Consider the following 22,511-nt stretch of genomic DNA (forward strand, 5'->3'; position numbering starts at 1 on the left):
CAGCCAGATCTAAATCTGGCAACGGACCAGACCCGCAAATCCTCCAAGTGTCATTTATCCAGGTGAGGTTAACAAGCAGCTTCAAGCACCGGCGAATACCACCTTCTCAGCATCAGCTGTGGCAGTGTGTGTCTCAGCGGTCAGTGTTATTTGTACACACTCTTATTTAATATTGATTCACTGGCCTGTGCCAAGCCAGTTCTGTGGTGGAGAGTGGAAATGAAGTGGTTGCAAGAAGAATGGAAATTTCAGCAAAGTGAGCTTCAAGGCAGGGTTTTCTCACAGGTCTGGAAACTGTAATGTTACAGTTAAATACACATATTTATTGGAGACAGACATCATGAAAAACCTGGTCACATGAGTCTGCGCATAAGAGCTGAGGTCTGGGAAAGTAATTTAGAGAAGGAAAAGGGACTCATGGCTCGAAAGTTGGTTTGATTTTGGGACTGTGCCATCGAAACTGTGTTGTCTAGTGTACACATTTCCATGGATTTAAGATGAATCCCTTTGAGGTCTCATGCAAGTGGCTAGATTTCCTCACAGCACTGGCCTGAGACATCACTGCTTTGCATCAGTCAGACCCCATCTGCTCTCTCAGCCTGTGTACAGAGGATTAAGGGGTTTCCCTGCCCATACTGGCTGACTCCAACAGATTATTTACCCGTAAACCTCCTTCCTTATTCCCCACTGACTCACTGACTGCATATTATCCTGCCAGCATTGTCCACGTGTAAACCAAACAGTCTGACACAGTATCAGACAAACCTGCTGCAAACAGCCTCCAGTAGCAGTTGACAGTTGCAGATGCTGGCCTTGTGCACAGTGTCTGACATAATTACTAATTGACTAATGTGATACATTTAGTCATCGATGCAGTTTTTGTCTGATTTGTAGTAGATAAAGTAAAAATATTCAGTGACCAGTTCCTCCCTCTCTCATAGATGATGAGTGCATGTTCATCATGGTACCACTGTTATTGTAGACTAGGATTGCATGTAAAAATCATCATGCATGAAGCCTGTGAAATGTCAAATAAGTAGAAGAAAATGCCCGTTGCAAGTTCTGAGGAGACAAGGTGACTCCTTGAAACGCAGCAAGTCTTCACATTTAAGACTATTGTTTTTTGATTAACAAATAATCGATGATCAGGATCATCGTGGGATTTCTGTCCCTCAACTAAGTGTTGCATCTTTATCATGGACACGGTGTCATGGTAGCATCTTATCGTGATTCACATCGCTCATCTGCAGTCACGATTTACCTGCAGTACATACTAATTTTCTGCTTGGGATTGACTGATTGGTCTCTCCTGCTCGACTCTCTGTGCTCGTAGCCCAGCCAGGCCTGTCAACCCCAAAATAACTGCCAAGGGCTCAGTGGTGCAAGCTGTAGGGCTGCAGCTAACAATAATTTCATTCCGGTTTCATACTGTTAATGTGTTTATTATTAGTATTAATGAACTGATTAATCACTACGTTTGTGAAATTGTAAAAAAAAGCCCAAGGTGACATGTTTAAAGAGCTAGTTTTGAACTAACAAACCCAAAGATAATCAATTTCTAAATGACTTAAACAATTAATCATTGATCAGAATATGTGCCTGCTGATTTCATGTCGATCGACTAATTAAAGTTCCTTATCCTTCAGCTCTAGGTTAAACTGTCCATGATTAATTGTCTCTCTTTATCTCATTGTTGTGTCTGAAGCGCTCAGATAGCAGCCAGAACTGTTGCATGTCCCTCAGCATGAACAGACGTTCATCTGAAGACATTACGACTGTGAATCCAACATGTTGTTGCTTTCTTCGCTCCTTCTCCTGCTCTTTGTGTCACACACCTGCTGGGGACTTACATAGTCGACCTCCTTGAAGCATTGTTTTAAATCAGCCATCTGGTTCATTCAGAGCTCGCTAACCTCTTCTTCTGATTCCCTCAGCCTTTATCTGGCCAGTCTCCGCTGCCTCTGCATTATTGCTGTAAAACAGCGTTTTCATTTCATTTATTTTTCTCCGCTTTGACATCTGCCGGCTCAGATTAGCAGGCTTCTCGCGCTCCTGTGAAATCTTCAACGTGCCGCTAGATCATTTGGAAGTAATAATGGGTGTGAGGACTAATGGCCTCCGCGAGGGCTGTGTGTAAGTCTGTGTGTGTGTTTATTAGTGTGTGTTCGTAGCCCCCCCCCCCCCCCCCCCCTTCCCCCTCTATTAGAAGTGAATGCGAGGCAGACTCAGAATCAGGGCCAAGGTGAGAGAGGGAGCCCAGACAGATGAGAGAAGAACAAATGAGTCTGTTTCTCTTTTTCTGCTCCTGCTGCTCTTCCCCTCTGTGCTGCTGTCACACTTTCTCCCTTTCTTTCCCCACCTTACCCCTCCTCCCATTTGCCCCTTCACTCTCCATAACCCCCCCTCCGGTCCCTCCTTGCTCTTGCGGCTCCATTTTGCGTCAGCTGCAGCCAAGCAGGCAGCCATTGCACAGAGAAGGGGGGGGAACATCCGTTGCCTCTTCTGTCTCTTTTATGTCGTTCCATAGCCTTGCACTTTTTTTTCCCTCTTATGATCTATTTATCCTTTATTCACAGAGGTAGTTCTCAGGAGATTGGAGGGAAAAAAATCTAGATCTTATCAGTTTGTGCAGTTCACAGAGCATCCTTCCCCTCCCCTCCTCTTTGCTAAGATCAGGCTTTGTGTGCTGCAGAGAATGAGCATACAGTAGTTTGTGGCAATAACAGATGGCTGTGCATTGCTTGTGCGTGTGTGCGTGCATGTGTGTGTGTGTGTGTGTATGCGTGTGTGAGCATGTGTGTGTGTGTGCATGCAGAGACATGACTATGTGTCTGAGTCTGTGACTGTCTGTGTCGGATGGGTAATCTCCCGTGTGACATAATCATAATCTGGTTAAACCAGACGGCCACAGTTGGCCTCAAGGCTGTTCCACATTATAAGGCCAAGGCTCTTTGGTCTCTCTATGTATGAAGGCTGGCAGCATGATAAAGTGCAATTATTGTCTTGGTGGTTCAGGTTGTAGCAGTGGCCCAGAGGGACCGATCGTGGTTCAAGCTCTCAAGTCAGGCTCTCGTTGGCCTTCATTGTGCGAGGTTTCAGAAGCATGACCGCTTGCTGATTATTTTTATTCTTCCTTTGTAGTAGTTCAGGGTTTTATGACCATCCTGCGGTTTGTTTTGACTTCGGCTTGAGATTCCAGGTGGTTTCATGCTTCGGTTCATCACAAGAAGAAATTAACTTGGCATATTCACCAGGGCTGCAAACGATTATTTTATCTGCCGTTTAATCTTACTTTCTTTATAAACATATTTTAAGTACCACAATCTAATTCTCATAGCAGCATTTTTGGCTGCAGCAGACAGCTGTTTTCATTGAAAAACCCACTATACGCTACTTGCTCAGCACCAAAGGGCAGAAAGACAAAGTCAGTAAGCAGCTGCTGAATATAGTGGAGCATTTAGTAGCTAAGTAGCCAGATATTTCCCTGAGGAGTTGATGGAGACCAAAAACAGCTAAAATGAGAGTTAAAATTGGACTTAACATTTGCTAGGTGGCAAGCAAACACAACTCCAAACAAATGCGAATGTTGCTCTGTTATATGCTCGATTTGTAAAGAAGCTACTGATTGCTGGTGGGTTAGCCATATCAACTGCTGCCCAGCTGCTGTGACTTTGTCTCTTCAGATGTTTCTCGGGCTTGTAAGTGATGTACATTCTTGTTTTTCACTCTTTAAACGCCTGAAGATCAGTAATGGCACACTCTCCACTGCTTCACACGTCTGGCTGTAAACACATTGAGTGTTACATATTTTCCAGGCATGAGGAGAGAGCAGAATGCATTTGTGGCAGCAGGGAGATTTCAGTACTGTCTTTAATGTGGCATTTACTGAGGCACCCTTAATGAGAAACACTGAGTGCATACCATATCATTGAAAAGCAGTATGGATGAATGACAGTAGTAGCCATTACCTCATGTTTGCCTTGTACCAGCTTTAACTGCATGTTTTTGAATTGCACAGAAGTGAAGGACACGTATTTCAATTATTTGCTCTGGGTTGTGAAGGCTTTAACATCGCTTTATTACCATTTTAATTTGAGCTGGCAGGTGCGAGATTGAATGCATCGCCAGACCAAGCTGGAGCTCTGCCTGTTTGCAGTTGACAGCACTTAATTTCTGCAACCTCAGAGAGCCTTGGTGAGAAAGTATGCAAGGCGTCATGCAGTTTAGGTTGAGAAGTGCGTATGAATTAAAGGCATTTCCAGTGTGTGACATATGCCTTTGGTCTGCTGAATTGCACAGGAGAACTTCCTGTTTGTAGTTGGTTATTGGTGCAGCATACAGATCATGCAGGTTACTGCCTGCTGTTGTCATCTTCTGTTTCTGCTCTTTTTTCACAGGTTGTCTGATCTTTCAGTGTATCTATACCTGTTTGTGTCACATCTGCCTCAATATTTCTTACCTGGCTGCTTCTCTGTCTCTGACTGGAATACTTTGTGCTTACTGATCTGAAGCAGTTTTCCAGTTGTTGTCCACACATTAACAGTGGCCAGTGAGCACAAAGGCATATGAGCTCAAAGCTTGTTTCAAACATGCACCCCTGGACGTTATTTTAATGCCAGTTTAGCATGTTTGTCTCATGTCTGAAAAAGCATCCTGGTCACAATCAGTCATGATGGCAGTCTTACTACGCTGTCCACATGGCACAAGTCTGAATAGAATGCAGTTGAACATAAACCTTGCAGCAGCACAAGGTAAAGCATGCAGAGAGAGATTAAATGCACGTCTTGCACGACTTTGTAAAATTACTGTAATAACAGTATTATCTCAATTGTCTCTTATCTATAAAAGCAGTGGAATAAACCAGAAAACACAGTGAAAAGGGCCAATTTTAAGGAGTTGAGGAGATCGATCTTCCCTATCGATCTACAGTTTTCTGCTCATGGTGGAGTAACTGGAGTAGCAGAGGTTAAAAACCCTCTCACAATAATAATCAGACCAGCAGTCTGTCTGTGCATCTCCAGGTTTATTCAGGCAAACACACTTTACGTACAGCAAATGGGAGCAAATTAACGCCCTGTCATTCGACGCTTGAGTGCTGTCGGCTATTTTAAAAGCGTCGGCAGAATCCACTGTGAAATAACATCAAATGAGGCATCAGCTGATTTGATATTTAATGTAAAAGTTTTGATAAACCTACGCAGTCAGTTGAGTGGTTTTCAAGAAAGCTGCAACAGCGGAGGCCAAGCAATTGACCTGTTCTGAATGAATGTGCACGTTTTGAACGGGCGCTGCACTAATTTGTTACGGCTTTAACTGCAAAATATTTTTTTCTCAGTCAGTGAGGCGGCCTGTGAGGGAACAGTGATGTGTGTGTGTGTGTGTGTGTGTGTGTGTGTGTGTGTGTGTGTGTGTGTGTGTGTGTGTGTGTGTGTGTGTGTGTGTGTGTGTGTGTGTGTGTGTGTGGATGACAAAATCACTTTATGAAGATGAAGCTAGCAATGTAACATATTGAAAAGGGCTCAAGGCATAGTGTACTGTACATTACAAGATGCAATTGGACTGATGGTGCACATGTAAAAATCATTCGTGTTCTCGCTTTTCTCTCTCTGCACACTTCCCCTCAGACGCAAAGTAGGATTTTGAAAGCAGTTAATTTAGTCAAGCAAATATTACACAACATTACGCATCTTTCCCAGTCTTTGGTTGCTCCTGTCCCAACCTGTTTGAAACGTGTTGCTGCATCAAATTCAGAATGAGCAGATATTTACAAAAATCAGTGAAGCTGATGAGGTCAAACATTAAATATATCAGAGCTGCGACAGTTAATCGATTAGATGTCAACTGCTAAATTAATCGGCAAGAATTGAATTGAAAATCAATCAATGGTTTGTGTATTTTTTTAACACAACTCCAACTTCTTAAATGTGAATGTTTTGTGGTTTCTTTAATCCTCTATGACAGTGAATGGAATATTTTTGGCTTGTGGACAAAAAGGCATTTGAGGCTAAACCAAACGTATATTCAGACTTGAAACCTGACGTAAACCAGTCCTTTCTGCCCATAGTCAGTTTGCTTCATTTCCACTGTCGAATCTGTGATAATTAAATTAAGGCTCTACTCTGGCTATAAAAAGCATTGCTCCATTAACACATTTAGGATGTTGGTTTTTTCCTCTAGTTTCATGCTGTGGTTTGAATTCACACACATGCTCCAGAAAGGTCAGTTACAAGCCTTCTCCCACCACGCCACCTAATAGGACTTGTGTTAAACACTGTGTATATTCTTCACCATGAACAAGGACTCTGCTCTATCACTTTCCTTCTCTTACTTTGTAGTCGAAATGAGGCTTTTATTGCAGACTGCCACACACCTTTAACCCAAACTGTACCATGGATCAAGGCTGAGTCTTTTGGCCTATTGCTGCATGTCATCCCCTCTTTCTTTCCCTCTTACCTTTCCTGTCTCTCTCCGGCTGTCACTATCACAAATGCGGCACAAATGCCAAGAATCTTTACAAAAAAACCCCAACGAATAATATAATGTCAGGCGGTTGGAGAAATCACGGTGCTGTGAACCATAAAGGCTTTCATCGCACTATGATCTGTATGTGGTTAGTCATTATGTCCGGGTGCGTGTCAGCTGGCTCAGTTATCACTGAACGTTAAACAATAAAAAGCAGTGAGTGAAAATGTCTTTATCTCGCTAATTTTCTCCCTCTGAGAGTATTACAGTCTCTTTCTGCGCATTTAAAAGCCGCTCACGCTCTTCTATCAGTATTTGTCCCGCTGTTAGAGCTCCATGAAGTCTCTTTTCATTTTTGTGCTGTGGAAAAAAAAATGCTTTTAAAGGTTGGACAACCCTGATGCTTCTAAATTGTATGCACATTTTGGAAAATTTTCTGCATTTTACACTTGAGTCCTGCGATTTTGTCCGTGTTTTCTGCCTTTGTGGACTCACAGGGCCCTGCATGATCTTTTTTCCCCCTTTGATGTATTTTGCAGATCTGAACTGTGGAACTGGCGCTCTGTTGCAATCAGATACCAACATGTAGAATGAGCGCTACCCTATCTGATGCAGCAGGACTCCTGGCTGAAGCATTTTCAGTAAAAAACCATAGCCCATGCTCAGTATGACAAGCAGAGCGGGGTTGGGATGACTGAAATATTTAGAGGTGGCATGTTTTACTAATCACACCGTTTCATGGACCTCGTCGGCCCTGCAGCCCCAGAATGTTAAAACTGAGCAGCAGCTTATTCAGAGTCGAACTGCTGACTGGATGTTGGCGTCTCGCCAGAGTTTCTGTAGCACAGAAAAGTCCTCAGATTTACCAGTTTTCCCCTGGTGGTTTGCAATGACAGGCACTATACTACGATATTTAATTACAGAAGTACATCATATGGCAGTTACAGCCACTGGGCGCCTAGTCACCTGCGAGTGCTTCTGCTTTAATTTATGTAGCACCTCAAAGCTTCTCACTGAGTCTTACAGGCATGATGCGTACGACCTTGGCCAGTTTATCTCATGAAAGCCATAATATACAGTATGCCCTGAGTCTACTGTAGCTGTTGAAAGCAGGCAGAAAAATTAGTTTTTGATGTGATTTTTTTAATTTTTTGGCAGCAATGTACCAGCTTTTGTACGCCCATGAAACCGATTAATTTAAATTCTTTCATTGGCACGGACTCATCTTTGATTACATTGGCTGCTTGATGTAATTAATGATCAGCCAATGCAATCTCTCAATGGCCTTTGACTAGAGTTGGGTATTTATTGTCAGTCCTTTGTTGAATATTGTGAGTACATGTACAAGTACGTGCACGTGCATCGGCTGGAAACATTGCATGATCCCAACAACTGGAAGCTGAAATGTGTATTGAATACAACATTAAAACAAAGATTAAAATTCAGTGGAGAGATATATCAGAATAACAATGTCCTAAGCAGCGTGAAGTTTGATGGCAGCTGTTTCCCCCTAAGAGTAATCGCCCTTTTTGGCGTTACATGCAAAGATGTGAGATGGCTCAGTGTTTTATTATCAGAGGCAGTGGTACAGTGAGGAAATTGTCTGTTCTTGTTCTGCGGCTCAGAATTACACATGCAGCTGTCGGACGTGATTGCAGGCTATTTGTCTTACTTTCAGCTGCTGTGATGTATTTTACAACACATGCTGAAGATGTCTGGAGGACTGTGTGACATCTAACCCGGTGGTTCCTCTGGCATTTGTAGGAAACAACTCATTCAGCTCTGGCAGACAGGATTTTATTCACTTAAATAGATGATTTCCTCCTTTATCATTTCCTCCTTTTTTTCATCACCTTCTATCATTTCATGCAGGCTGATTATCCTTGAAACTCAAGAACACTTACACAAACATATACCATGCATACAGTCAGATGGTCAAAGCGCAGTATGAGGCTTTGCTGCGTTCTTGGTGCTTTCAGGGCGCTGTGTCACTTTGACCTGCTGTCTGGTGGATTGACCCTCTCATTTTCCAGTAATGGGATGATCCCTCAGGCCAGCAGGTCAGCCAAGATTCAAGTAAGTTGAATCCGTTCAAATCCATCTGGGTTAAACTAGTCCACTGGCCTTGAGCGCCCAGCGTTCACCCCTGACACTACTGCGCTTCTCGTCAGGGATACACCACACATGAGTACAGACCCTGACTCTGCCGGTTCCCCCTTACAACATGTTAACGGCGTCACAAAGTGGTGGTGGTGAAAGTACATGGAGGAGACCACAGTGTGAGGCGATAACACGGTGTGGTTTACAGTTACAGGTAACAGCCGAGGCTGATTTAGGTTAAATTCTCCACAAGCCGAAGGTGTCAAGATAGACGATTTTGAGAAAATAATCGACGTGGTAAACGGCCATCGAGCAGAAACTGACTTGAGGTCTGTTCTGAGTATGTTGCTACGGAAACCAGCCTTGTAAAGATGAGTGCTTTGCAAGGGGTTAACATCCAACATCCATTCAATCTTCTTTTTTTTTTTAAACAAATGAGCGGGCCAAATCACTGCGCAGATGACGTTTGAATGTCGAGCGAGAGAAAGAGGCGTAAAAGTTAATCCTTGTCAGCTGGGTGTAACATCAGCTCAGCAAGTGAGCAGCAGCTGTATGGAGAGACAAAGTTAAGCAGCTTTAGTCCGTTTGAGCTCTACGTCTGCTGAGCCTATGGCTGTGATACGAAGACGGAATAAAACCGTCTTAGTTTCTTCAACTTGAATTGTCTTCAGTCTGACCCATCAGTAGTTCATCAAGTAGCGAAGTGGGTACTTTCCTCTTAAGTGGCCTTTACTCTTGCCAGACTTCTGCTTCCTTAAAGGACACTGATATGACTTGAACACTGAATATTTGTCTTGAGTCATGCTTTGTAATCTCCCTAAATATCTTCTTTATGGCACATTAACTTTACCCTTTTGCCTGTCTGTGTGAGGAGCTGAGGAGGTTTTGAGGAAACACACTTCCCTGTGGCATTCGGTTGTGCTGCTATCTGTGTGTGACTGTGCTCTTTACTTTAAGAGGCCCGTAGGAGTAGAATTATTTTGCAGATATGTTGAGCAGTGGAAGCAATGATGCATGGCATTGTGGTAGAAGGGGAATTGCTTCTTAGCTGTACGGAAATGTTTAGTTTAGTTTAGTTTAGTTTTGTTTTTTTTCGTCCGTTACACAAGTATCTGAGAAATCCTTAAAGGAATAAGTGTGGGGTTTAAGTTTGAGTATTGGACACTGATTGAGTAAAAACAGTGTGCCTCAGTGAAGGTTTACTAAAACAGACAATAATGTCATGTCATGTGGAAACCAATCAAGAATGTACCTGGTTTTGGACTATCTGATCTCATGTGGATGCGTCACAGATGATCGTTTTCATCGAATTATTAGCTTCCTTGCTTGACGTGATCAGGTCGATTCCTGGACAAACCCCGACTTTGAGAGCACTCCTGTCCTGCCCTGCTACTCTGCAGCTGGTTGTCATTTGCTTTTTGGGGAATCTTTTTTTTTTTTAATCAAGGAAAACCAGTTTTTCACCAGTCTGAGTCATGACACGAGCTGGACAGAAACAGAATGACATGTGAAAATGATTATGACTTCCTTCCTAATCCTGATTTGCAAATGTCGCTCGCTCTTCTTCAGTTTCAAGTTCCTCTTGAAACTGAAGCATTTCTGCTGAAATGTCTGTATGTCTCTGCATGTTAGTTATGTGCGCCTCCTGCATTTGTAATGAACTTGTCGAGAGTCCTGTTGACACCTCTTGTGGAGAGGTGGCACACTTCAATGTTTTGCTTTGTGCCGGCTGCCTACCTTAGGCCACACAAACTCTGGAAAAAGCAGGCAAATTATGTATTGTGGCTTAATTACCATGACAATAAATGCACTGACTTGTAAACAGCTGGTAACTGTGTGACAAAACACAACAAGCAAGCTTTTCTATTTGGCCTTTACGTGCCAGCACAGTGAATGAGATGAATATTTCTTTGTGGATTTCACAGCATTAGGATGCATTTATCTCTGTCAGGTTGTTTTGAGTCATTTTGCAAGTCATTTCCATATAAATGACCAACATACTACACAAAGATTACATTTGTTCTGGCTTACTCTCCAAAATAATTTGTTCAGTTCATCTTTCCCATTATTTGTTGGTTTTATTTTGTCTGTTGTTCTGCTCTAATCGCGTTTCATAATTGCACATATTCCCCTCATAGGTGGCCCCAGTGGGAAGTGTTATTGCCGAGCTTTACTCACCAATGCAGGATCACAGTCTCACAAAAACAACAATAAAAAATCTGATTTATAATCACAGTATTATTAAGACAAAAAGATTTTAATGATACTTGTTTGAGCCCTCTCACACATTAGCACATAAAGAACAATGTAAAGCTGATCTGGCTGATCTGCACCGTAAAATGTGAAGTTTGTGTTCGATGCAGCACTCCAGGTGTGACAGAACCAGTGACCATCAGTCATAACAGAGGGCATATACAGAACATTTCCCTGAAATAGCGATGTCCTTTCCCATCTTCTTCAATCTAATCAATCTGGTCAAGTCAAGACACTAAGTTATCTCATTTAAAACCCAGTGATATGGTTTTAGTGACCTTCTGAACTAATATCCCATCGATAGTTGAGTGCAGTGGCATCAATTTGGCTTCACTGGTAGCAACACATACAGGACAACATGTACAGAGTGCTTCCTTTTTCTTTCTTTTTTTTTATTAGTGGTGAATCCAGTCTTGGTTTTTTCTTTCTCAAACGCAGTACAATTGTAGCCCACAGTGCTGGAAACAGGGGCTCAGTCTCTAGAGATAACGGCCAATTATAGCAGATGCAGTGCAGGTTATAGCTGTCAGAAGAATCGGCCAGCAGGGACCATGACAGCAAGGAGGTGTGTGTGTGTGTGTGTGTGTGTGTGTGTGTGTGTGTGTGTGTGTGTGTGTGTGTGTGTGTGTGTGTGTGTGTGTGTGTGAACTGAGATTTCAGAGAAATATTTGCAAGATCAGCCATTTCTGCCATCACCACCTTATTGTTATCATCTGTTAAGCCTCATTTGTGGTGCTTTAAGACATTTGAATAGTTAAAGGGAACGATTAGTATCAAGTGCACTTCAGTGCTTCGAGTATTGTACATCGTGTTGCGAATCTACCTGTAATGAAAATGTTGAGCCCCCACGGCTGCTGGCACCCACCTTGCTGAAGTGTCATCGTTACAAATGATGCTGTGTCGTTAAAAGCTGCTGTAGCACTGTAGTGCGATTGACCCTGCACTCTGTGATCTGCCTGCAGAAGGAGGGAGATAAGTTTCCTTTGGGGATCAGTGAAATAACACAAAACGATAAGTTGTACCCTGTTTTCTTCCCTGTTGCCATAATGCTGTAGCTGTTGTTTCAGTACAGAGCAGTTACAGTGTGCTGTGAAAGTGCCATTTTGCTAATTGCTATATTCCCTTAATGCTGTTTTTATACTTGCCTAGAAACACAAGTGGTATTTTAAAGGTAAGAAATGATAAAGCCAGGTTATTCATTACTATTTCCAGTCCAAAAAAAAAGAAAATCTCTTCCTCAGTTGAGGGATGTGACAATGAAAGACATTAGCTGTGGTGAGAGGCACTTTGTAAAACCAGATTTATGACTTTCCGTCAAGGTCTTTTGGCTGCGTCACCATACAAGCCTCTGGCACTGGAAATGATATATTACTTCGAATAGGATTTCACCCGTTTACTGTCACTGCACCACCGCATTGCTCACTGGATGCGTCATACATAATCAGGTTGTGTCATGCATGCATTATACCCATAGCATATTTCTGGTTATGCTCTATCATTAGCTTAGCTGTGAAGCCTGAGGGCAGAGGTTTGCCTCGGGAAATTATTTTGCCTACTTGAACACAAACTGTAAGTTTGGCTGGCTGTTAGAAAAGGACCCTAATGCCATGCAGTCACTCTATAGCCAAAGTAATCCTGTTTCTTACTTCGTTTCTGAATGCTGGCACACCTGATGAAAAACTCTGCACTGTAAATGGCTTTGCAGGATCACATAATACTAATATGTGCAGCGTCACTGAGCCTATTTTCAACTTGCTCCTCATCGTGTGCACCATCAATAACTTTTTCTCCTCCTGCTCGTACCATTGAGCCTATTCACAGAGCCATTGAAACACCCTGATGCAGAAGTTGTTCAGAAAACAGTCCTGCATTGAAGAAATACAAAGGGCTGCATTGATTGGGGAGCTGTTGTTTCAGGTACTGGTGACAGGATGATATACACTTGAGGAAGGCGGGTGTGAGTAATAGATCTATTTGTTGGAAGGCTTATCACATGCCAAAACCAAGGCTCTGTTGCTTTATTCTCTTGCACCCTCCATGAACCCTCTGCGTCGAGGCCTCATTGAAATTAATGAGGGAGCTGTGGGTTATTTGCAATGAAACTGTGTTTACTGACACAGTTTTACAAAGTGTTCCAGAGCTCATGTACTAATCTCCTTTATATAATCATGTGTTCACAAAGCGATGAACCTCGCTCCAACCTTGCTTGTGAGCGACTGAGCCTTTCCAGGATGCCCCTTTCATACCCATTCATGATACTATCACCTGTTACCAATCAGCCTGTTTACCTGTGGAATGTTCCAAACAGGTGTCTTTGGAGCATTCCACAACTTTCCCAGTCTACATGTTGCTGCGTCAGATTCAGAATAAGCAGACAAAATTAATTTAAAAATGAATACATAATTATTGGCATTATTAGCAAATGATCACATTCTGTTATGTTTTACACAACCTCCCAGCTGTTTTGGAATCAGGGTCGTACCACTGAGACGATAACGAAGTCCAGTTTGAGTAATAAATGATTGAGTTTGAAGGTGGTCACAGTGGTTTTGAAAATGCACTGCTTACTTTACAAAGTTATCTACCAGAAATGTGCACTGCAGTGACATTGGCCACGTTGCACTGAGGCAAAAGTTTTGTCGTTGGGTGTATTGTTGTTTTCATTTTACCAATAAATCTCCTCCATGGATTGTGTGACTACACTGTTTTGAGGCAAAGATTTCTTGCAAAGTTTTAACAGTGTCATGAATGGTTACCGTAAGGAAGTGAACAGCAGGCTAATTCAAGTGACAGCTGTGTGTGAACATCTTCGGATTTGTTTCAGGGAGACAGAAACTCATCTGAAAAAACTTTCTCCAGCACTGGAGGAGTCCTGTAAGAGTCTGTAAGTCAGATTTCATGGAGCGCTGATTGGATCTGTAACTGGTCCCGTTCTGCCCCCCCCCCCCCCCCCCCCCCCCCCCCATGGTCCCTCCTGTCTCCACTCAGCCAATCAAATATGCCGTCACCGCCGGGCTTATGACCCACACCGGTTGCTATAGCAACGCCTGCCTGCCTCCCAGAGAACATGTCACGCATGTTAAGTGGTTCAGATGCTCACTCGTTGTCTCTCTGTCTTACACTCTCTTCTCTCTTAAACACACACACACACACAGATTATGAAGTGACTGCAGACCACAGATAGTTAACATGAGGGTTTGTTTTAGTGCCTCTGAAGCAGCACTTACAACTGCACCGCCTAACCCCCAGTGTTTCTCTTTAAGCATGAGTGGCTCCAGCTTAGTGCTGAATATCTCAACACTAAATTAATTTCTTACCATGAAATAGATACAGTGCTATAAAAGTTTAGTGTGTAAAACTGGACTCAAACTTGCGTGACATGTGCAGGTGTCAGTCGTGCAGCATTTGTTGCGCACAGTTTAAAAGTTTGTACTGTTCTTGAACATCTCAGCAAAATACTTAAACTGCTTTACTGTCTGTGTCAACCTAAAGCCTGTGAAGGAATTTGTTCAGTTTTTGGACTCACTCACACCTCAGCGTCAGAGCACACTTCATGACTTCCTCCTAAGTCCATATTACATTTTATAAGGCTATTAGCTCATAATGTTCCCCGTAAACTGTACCTGCTGACCTGGTCTTTACGGTTGAAGTAGCTACATGAAGTTTTATTATTCTAACCAGACTGTGATTTATTTTATTTATTTTGGGGTTTGTAGTAGCTTTAGTCCAGGTGAGGTTACTGGGGAGTTTTCAAGCTCCCCTGATCCTCTTTGACACTCCTTGAGAAGAAATGTGCAGACATAAACACAGTCTGTCACACCACCTGATACGTCAGGGCAAATGTTTTGACCGACCAGCGACCAGCCGTCTGTCTGCATTCCTGTGGTCAGACCTAAAATCCTCTACTGGCAGGGTTTTAAGTAACTGCGTGTGCCTTTCTTGCACTATTTGATGTAAATTGTTAAATTTTCTTACGTTTCTTCATTCCCTAATGCTGCATCCTCAGAAATCAAGGCTACATTTACGCAAGATACAGTTCGCACACGAACGAGGGGGGCAGTGTGGGGATGGAAACAGATGCCCGTTAAAGCGGTGATAATGGCAAACCGCCCTGCTGAACTGACTGTGTGTGTTGTGTGTCCATTCGGAAATACTGACGGTGTTTCTCATCTTCAATTTCTCACATCGGGAGAACGAGACAAACATCCTGACCTTTGTCACGATGTGCTTGATACCTGTCAGTTTTTCTGCCATGAGTTCCCACAAGAGTAGCCTCCTTGAGTTTTGCCATGTTTATTGTTTAAAGTTTCAAATATGGAAGTGTGAGTGAATCTGAGCTCTCTGCTTCGCCCTCTAGTGGTGTCCTCCAGTAACACTTGTACTACATAGGCAAGTATGTGAACAGTTACGGTCACGGCACAGGCTACATGTATATTTGGTTAAAAAGGAAAGAATAAAAATTTCACCTTGTGGGTTTTGGGCAGCTAGTCAGACAAAACAAGACATCTGAACTAGGATTTCCTCTCGAAGCTTGCGTGACAACATTGATCAGTTAACAGAGATAACAAAGAGAGAGAACAAAGCTCAGCTCAGGGCCAGGACTGTCACAGCGCCGGCAAAATGTACTGAACAGAGTGCGCCAGAAAGTGGCATTACATGTATTATTCATTATTCTCCTCTGCTAGTAACTGTTATTTTAAAATTAGTGTTTTAAAATAACAGTTTAGTTAGTTTATTTATTGGGAGAGTTTGTTTGCATCCATGCCATTAGAGTCAATGATATTGAATGGATAAATGGGCGAGAGGTGCAAAGTGAGTGCAATTTATAGCTTCCCTCCTGTCCTCTGAAACTGAGGAACAGTTCAGGAGACTCACTGCAAATTATTCATAGCCTCCTGTTGAAAGCTGCTACAGTCTGTGTGTGTGTGTGTGTGTGTGTGTGTGTGTGTGTGTGTGTGTGTGTGTGTGTGTGTGTGTGTGTGTGTGTGTGTGTGTGTGTGTGTGTGTGTGTGTGTGTGTGTGTGTGTGTGTGTGTGTGTGTGTGTGTGTTTGTGCGGGTGTGAGGAAGCCAGAGAGAGTAACAGTGTGGTGAGAAAATGAGGAAAGCCAATGTGCATCGAGGATTATTTAGTTGTTGGTCGATAATGGGTCAGGCAGGCTCTCTCACACACGCACACACGCACACACACCCTTTCCCAGTTCCTCTAATTCTGTGTATTTCAGGGCCGAGAAAATAATGTGACACAAGGACTGACTCAAATGAAGTGTGCTTCTGTCCCTTCGGAGAATGATAATCTGATGATGAAAGGGACTCTGAGGCATGTCGGGGTAAAAAATAAGAGCAAGCAGCTGAGATACAACAGTCTGAAGTAGAGAGGGATGAGGGTGGAGGTGGGGTTGGCATCTCCGGCAGTGGAGGGAAGAGTTAGCAGATGGGACAGTGGTGAAATTACATAATAAGAGCAGGCCTGCCTTCCCTGTTTCGTGCTCTGAAGCTGCACGTCTTTAAACCAGTTATGTGTCATTATTAATTAGTTCTAACCAGCCTTAAGTGTCTGTGATTGGAGGAGAAATGTCATTTCACCGTGCACATGCTGTCTTGTATCTACATCTTGATTACTTCCAGCTACAGCTGGCTCTCGAAGTGTTTTAGTGGGATTCGCTCGCAAATCAAAATCACTCAAGGTGATTAGATGAGATTAAATGAGGTGATAATTCATTAACAGCGGCATGTTTGGTCATTGCCCTGTCAACTGCAGACAGACACGGATAGTCTAGACCCTCAGGTGTTTCTTCTGTGTCGCTTTCTCCACTTTGTTTACCTACGCTGGTTACAGTTGACACGTGGTTTTTAGCAGCCATGTGATTTTTGTTTTCTCATGTGTGTAGGTGGAATATCTGTTATCTAAATTAAGGGTCATGATGTCAGTTAGCACATTTTAATTCTTAAATTTTGTGTTGAATGTATTGTAGTGTTTGACGAGAATGAAAGCGTATATCGTATACAGTGTTTTATTAAAGGTTAATGGTCGCTTTACTTTCTTTTAAAATGTTTTGTAGTCAATTAGGGGCTTGTTATTCTTTCTTAGGGTCATTTAAACAAGTATTTGAAAGTTTTAAATCTATTTGAATATAAAAAGGAGAGAAAAAAAGCCTTGCACGCTTCATGTACTTCAGGGTCGGAGGTGCAAGATAAACACAGCACTGAAGCTTTTTCTCTCTTTATTCACCTGTTTATATGCTGATGAAACTTGTACTTTGATTCCAGTATTCTGTGTCTGTTTCTCTGCCACCTTTTTCTCTGATCACGTCAGCATCTAAATTAAATTTTGCACCAAAGACTTTTATTGAAAACTCAGCTGACTCGCAGGATCACGTCTGAGTTTTCACTTTATTCAGTTTGTTTTCCCAGATGTCAGCCTTTGCATATTTCATGCTCCCTAACATATCATTAAGTATCCTTATAATGCTGACACAGAGCTGATGTGGGCAGAGGGAGAAACACGCTCGGGTAACACATACTGATTTTAGAAAGCAGGTGGATTTGTCATCTCTGTTATGGCATTTTATGCAAATTGACTCAAGTTTTTGCATGCTGTGCCTCAGACGGCCAGGATTATTTCCCTCAACATTTATGTCTGCAGCCGCGTCAGCACATTCGAGCCCCTTTATCCTTTTGTAGGTTTAATATCAGTGCAGCAGGAATATTAAACACCAAAATCGATCGGAGGCTTATGTGCATGCAAGCAGGTCAAACCCCAGCCTGTGGTCCCGGCCTATTGAAGTCTGAAAAAGGCCATTTTTGATTTTATTAAATATTAACTAGACGCCACTCTAAAGTAGTGACTTTACAAACAGATTCTGTGGTTGTAATGATTAGAATCCTGTCTTCACCTTCACTGTGACTCTCACTGCGTTGCCTATCAGATGACAGCCTGACTGTGTGAGAGCAGTGAGCCAGACAGATGACTGTGTGTGTGTGTGTGTGTGTGTGTGTGTGTGTGTGTGTGTGTGTGTGTGTGTGTGTGTGTGTGTGTGTGTGTGTGTGTGTGTGTGTGTGTGTGTGTGTGTGTGTGTGTGCGCAGTTCAGTGTGGTGAAACAGAGGGCTCTCCTGCCAATGCTATTCCTCAGTACAAACACTGTGTGGAAGACTGTATTTAAATACACACTCTCTTAGCCTGCCCCCTACTGTTGCCCAGACCTACTTTCAAACACACATGTATACACTCACACACACTCTGGGGAAAATAATACCCTTAAAACACTTTGCAGATGACCAGAACTGGACTGGAACTGAGCTGTGAGTTAAATGAGTGTTAAATGATTTTTCGAAGTCCACTTGTCCCAGTTAAAACTCAATTAAGCAGTTTGGAGATAGACTTAGGGCAGAGGACTTTGTGGATCATACTGCCTCTTGTGGTGAAGAGCGGCATTACTCCTCCTTTGCTCTTTGCTCTCATTAGCATATGAAGAGGTCAATAACTAATATTATAATTAACTTCGCCGCCACTCGTCTGGATGGGAATTTACCCTCACCATTAGCCATGGCTGCAAGACATTTTGAGGTGGTTTCATTGAGTTTTCATTGTTTGTGGCACCTTTCACAAATTTTCACAACTCAGAATAGGACTCCTGGAAATTATATTTATCTCCAACTTCTCTCTAACAAAGACTTTTATTATTGTTTAATTTTTTTGTAGAGACAAGGATTTGATTGTACTTTCACAGAGTTTAAAACGCTGTAATGTCACACTTTAAGCTCATCTTACTCTTAATTTGATAAAGGAAACTTACTTAGTTTATGCATTTTGGTAAAATCCTAACACTTTTCAGGCGTATTTTTGAGATTGTTGAACAACAACACTCCTATGTACAATTCCTCACTATATCCAGCAATATTTTGCAGCTGTAGTTCTCAAAGTGGCCAGTTGGTGTCCTCCTCTCCCCATTTCCGCCTCCCCAGCCTCATCGACCAGAGTGAAAGATTGAACTGTCTCTGCTTTCAGTGACATTTTACAGTTCTGACACTTGACGTTCAGCCTTCACACATCACATAATCTGTCAGGTGTTAACTAATGTTAAAAACAACTCGAAGCAGCCATTTGTCACAGTTTTATTTTAGAAATCATCAGTGATATGAGGCAGTCACTTCATTACCTCCTTAAAAACTCAACCCCTTTAACATCTAAATCAGGTTTCTGTTGATGAGCACATGTTTCACTGTTGTGCAAACATATCTGCAACAGAGCGTATGTACCAATTATGGTTATTACTGGTTGCATTTGTTTTGAAATGAATGTTTAAATAATCATTTTCTCTCTTTCTCCGTGTTTTTTCTTTCCAGGAGCTGAAGAGAGCTAAGTGCCAGCAAGTTGAGTGCAGCCCGTCCTGGAGCCTCTCCTCCCTACCCTTTCCTGAACTTCCCCCCATCCAAGCTGCTTTCTTGTGCCTCCATCTTCGGACCTGAAACACACTCAGTCCTGAGGACACACATAAGAGTTACACACCTCACCTCCACCCCCACTTTACCAGCATGATCACCTCGGAGCTTCCCGTCCTCCAGTGAGTCAAACACACAGTTTGCAGAGAGAGAAAATTGCATGCGTTTACAGAACTGTAGAAAAAAACAACTTTGAATCCCCATTTGCAAAAAAAAATGGTGCTCTTCACCCTTTGTTTTAAACTTGTGACTGACTCACATTTGTTGCTGCATAAACATATGGCCTTTACACAATTGACTGTTTCAGTATTTATACTTCACTAAAACAAGCAGTTTGGTTTGATCTTCGCTTCATCTGTCATTTTGGATGTGAGCATTCCTGCTTTTCTGTGGACGAATAAAAGCTTTTGAGTTCACGTGAGTCATGTATGAGTTTTGCTCTCTTAGGGACTCATCCAATGAGTCTGGGGCAACAGACGCAGTGGGCTTAAGTATGAGCATGAGTGAGATGGAAGATCCTGAGCTGAAAGGCAAGAAGAAGAGAGGGAGGCCAGGAAAACAAGCCCCGGTACGAGTCTGTGTCACTGGAATATTGTGTGTGTACCTGACTGTGCATACGTCTGCTTCTTGTGTGAATGAGTGTTTGGGTGCTTTGTTTCCTTCCTGTCTCATGACACCTCCGTGCCCACAGACATCCAATAAGAAGCCTCGGAAGTCACCGACAGACAAAGCCATGGGCGTCACAAGAGGGCGGGGGAAAGCCAACGGTGTGGCTCAGCATAATGGAGACGGCGGAGACCCGGTCACCCTGTTCGAGGTGGTCAAACTGGGAAAGAGTGCCATGCAGGTGAGTGGAAAGATGTGTCCAGGCTGAAAATGCAGATAAATTCCGTTGTTGTTGCTTATATCTCACAAGCTGTGGAAAACAAATTTTTCTAATGCAGAAGACATTTTAAAATCTCACTGTTGTGTGTTTGCGTGTGTGTACAGTCCGTGGTGGACGAGTGGATCGAGTCATACAAACAGGACAGAGACTTGGCGCTGCTGGACCTCATCAATTTTTTCATCCAGTGCTCAGGATGCAAAGGTAGGACTAGCGAAGCCACCGCATCTTAACGAAATCAGTGTGTCAAACAACTGGGTTAAACCCTGTTATTGTTCTGTAACCAGGCACCGTGAGGATTGAGATGTTCAGGAACATGCAGAATGCAGAGATCATCCGCAAGATGACTGAAGAGTTTGACGAGGTAAGTGCCTGCTTTAGTCAGAGATTAACACTCAGTGTTAAAGCTACTATTATAGGAACATTACATTTGTTGTAATGGAAAAAGTCAATACTTTAACAGGCCAAGTAGGCTAACTGCTGGCAGCTACCCGCTCAGCAGAAAACAGGCCAGCTCTGCATGGCTCTTCATCCTCATCCTTGCCAGCAGAGGAAAGCCAACCCGAGATCCACTCTCATTTTGCAACTAGCTTTGACCGCTTGGCGTTTCGACCTAGCACCTGGTCGCTACCTCTTTATAAAGTCCTGATCTCACCTGCTTGCTGTTGGCTGGAGCTACACACCCACTGCCCAAAGGTTGCAGCTCAGCAACATCCCAAAAACAAAAAGAAAATAAGGAAATACAGGCAAAGGGCAGCAGTCAGATAAATGCACCGCCACACACTCCTAGTAGGTCATAAGTGATGATTTGTACGAGTCTATACATTGTTATGAAGATGGTGCATAGTTTGACATTAATGACATGCTTGTCGTGTAATTAGTTGCAAGAATGTGGTGTATTTATTAGCAGGGCAAATACGTTGCTATTCTCGAGCTATGGCACAGTGTGTGCAGGAATAATCCTGAGTTTGTCCGCTGTCTGAGCAGAAGAGAGCCGATATTTCTTTAGCTCTTACACTGAGTCAATGATGGGACAGTCTGTTGCTTTCACTGCCTGCAGGGAAATTGTTTGTCTTGCCCAAAATCCCTTCAGAGCACAGAGGCTTGAACCGGATGACTCTGATAACCGATAACGAAGCCTCTCTATGTTTGTGTCAACAGGACAGCGGGGATTACCCTCTCACCATGCCAGGGCCCATGTGGAAGAAGTTCCGCTACAACTTCTGCGAGTTCATCAGCGTTTTGATCCGCCAGTGTCAGTACAGCATCATCTACGACGAGTACATGATGGACACGGTGATCTCCCTCCTCACCGGGCTGTCCGACTCTCAAGTGCGAGCCTTCAGACACACGTCCACGCTAGCAGGTAATGACACGGCTTGATGGCCAACACTTCTTATCATTACAGTTACGAGACGACATTAATTTGTACACACGTTGCTGAACAGTGATTAAATGAGATACTCACACCTCCTAATTGGCCAGTAGTGCATCTTACAGGTAATGACGGCAAATATAAATGTGTTCACTCCTGTTAAAAACATTTGTCTTTACAGATAATAAAGATATTAAAAATAAGAAAGATTAATAGTAGAAGATTTCCCATGAGGAAATGCCTGAAGCATTTCAGTGTGTATTCATCACTCTGTCTTGTGTGCATTGGTGTCTCTGCGCAGCGATGAAGCTGATGACAGCGCTGGTGAACGTGGCGCTGAACCTGAGCATTCACCAGGACAACACCCAGAGACAGTACGAGGCAGAGAGGAACAAGATAGCCGGCAAACGAGCCAATGAGAAGCTGGAACTGCTGCTACAGAAGAGGAAGGAGGTCGGTCAGATTTGATATTTAAAGGCAGATCTCAAAGTGTAGTGCTGAGTCCAGAGCTGTATAAGCAGATTTTCATGCATAGCCAGAACGAACACTTTGGCTGTGCAGATCAAAATGTCCACAGGCTCTCGTGTCTGTAACTTTGTTTTTTTTTCTCTTTACAGCTTCAAGAAAACCAAGATGAAATAGAAAATATGATGAACTCCATCTTCAAGGGAATCTTTGTGCATCGCTACAGGTACGGTTGTCATGAGGCTGAACAGCAGCCTGAATAATAATGATGACCACAAACATTCATGATGTGTGTTGTTGTCTGTCATAGCAGTTCAGAGCCTCAGTGGTCTGAATAAGAATGATGATGATGGTGATTGTACTCTTTTTTTTTCCAGGGATGCGATTGCTGAAATCCGAGCCATCTGTATCGAGGAGATCGGGGTGTGGATGAAGATGTACAGCGATGCTTTTCTTAACGACAGTTACCTGAAATATGTCGGTTGGACACTACACGACAGAGTAAGAGCTCCGTCACACTCTTTTTCTCACA

The 22,511-nt window shown here is 42.9% G+C and overlaps 1 protein-coding gene across 1 annotated transcript in view; it reads left to right on the forward strand.

Annotated features, from left to right (window-relative positions):
* The window catches only part of stag1a (STAG1 cohesin complex component a), a 42,313-nt gene that overhangs the window by 8,724 nt on the left and 11,078 nt on the right, over positions 1-22,511 (forward strand). Inside the window, exons 2-10 of the mRNA XM_070978693.1 lie at positions 19,161-19,378; positions 19,704-19,824; positions 19,948-20,103; positions 20,247-20,343; positions 20,427-20,503; positions 21,301-21,505; positions 21,816-21,967; positions 22,132-22,205; positions 22,357-22,480. Of these exons, the coding sequence (XP_070834794.1) occupies positions 19,350-19,378; positions 19,704-19,824; positions 19,948-20,103; positions 20,247-20,343; positions 20,427-20,503; positions 21,301-21,505; positions 21,816-21,967; positions 22,132-22,205; positions 22,357-22,480 (1,035 nt within the window). The 5' untranslated portion in view covers positions 19,161-19,349. The remainder of the gene's footprint in view (positions 1-19,160; positions 19,379-19,703; positions 19,825-19,947; positions 20,104-20,246; positions 20,344-20,426; positions 20,504-21,300; positions 21,506-21,815; positions 21,968-22,131; positions 22,206-22,356; positions 22,481-22,511) is intronic.

The sequence above is a fragment of the Chaetodon trifascialis genome, chromosome 14, assembly GCF_039877785.1.
Source record: "Chaetodon trifascialis isolate fChaTrf1 chromosome 14, fChaTrf1.hap1, whole genome shotgun sequence".
NCBI classification, from domain to species: Eukaryota; Metazoa; Chordata; class Actinopteri; order Chaetodontiformes; family Chaetodontidae; genus Chaetodon; species Chaetodon trifascialis.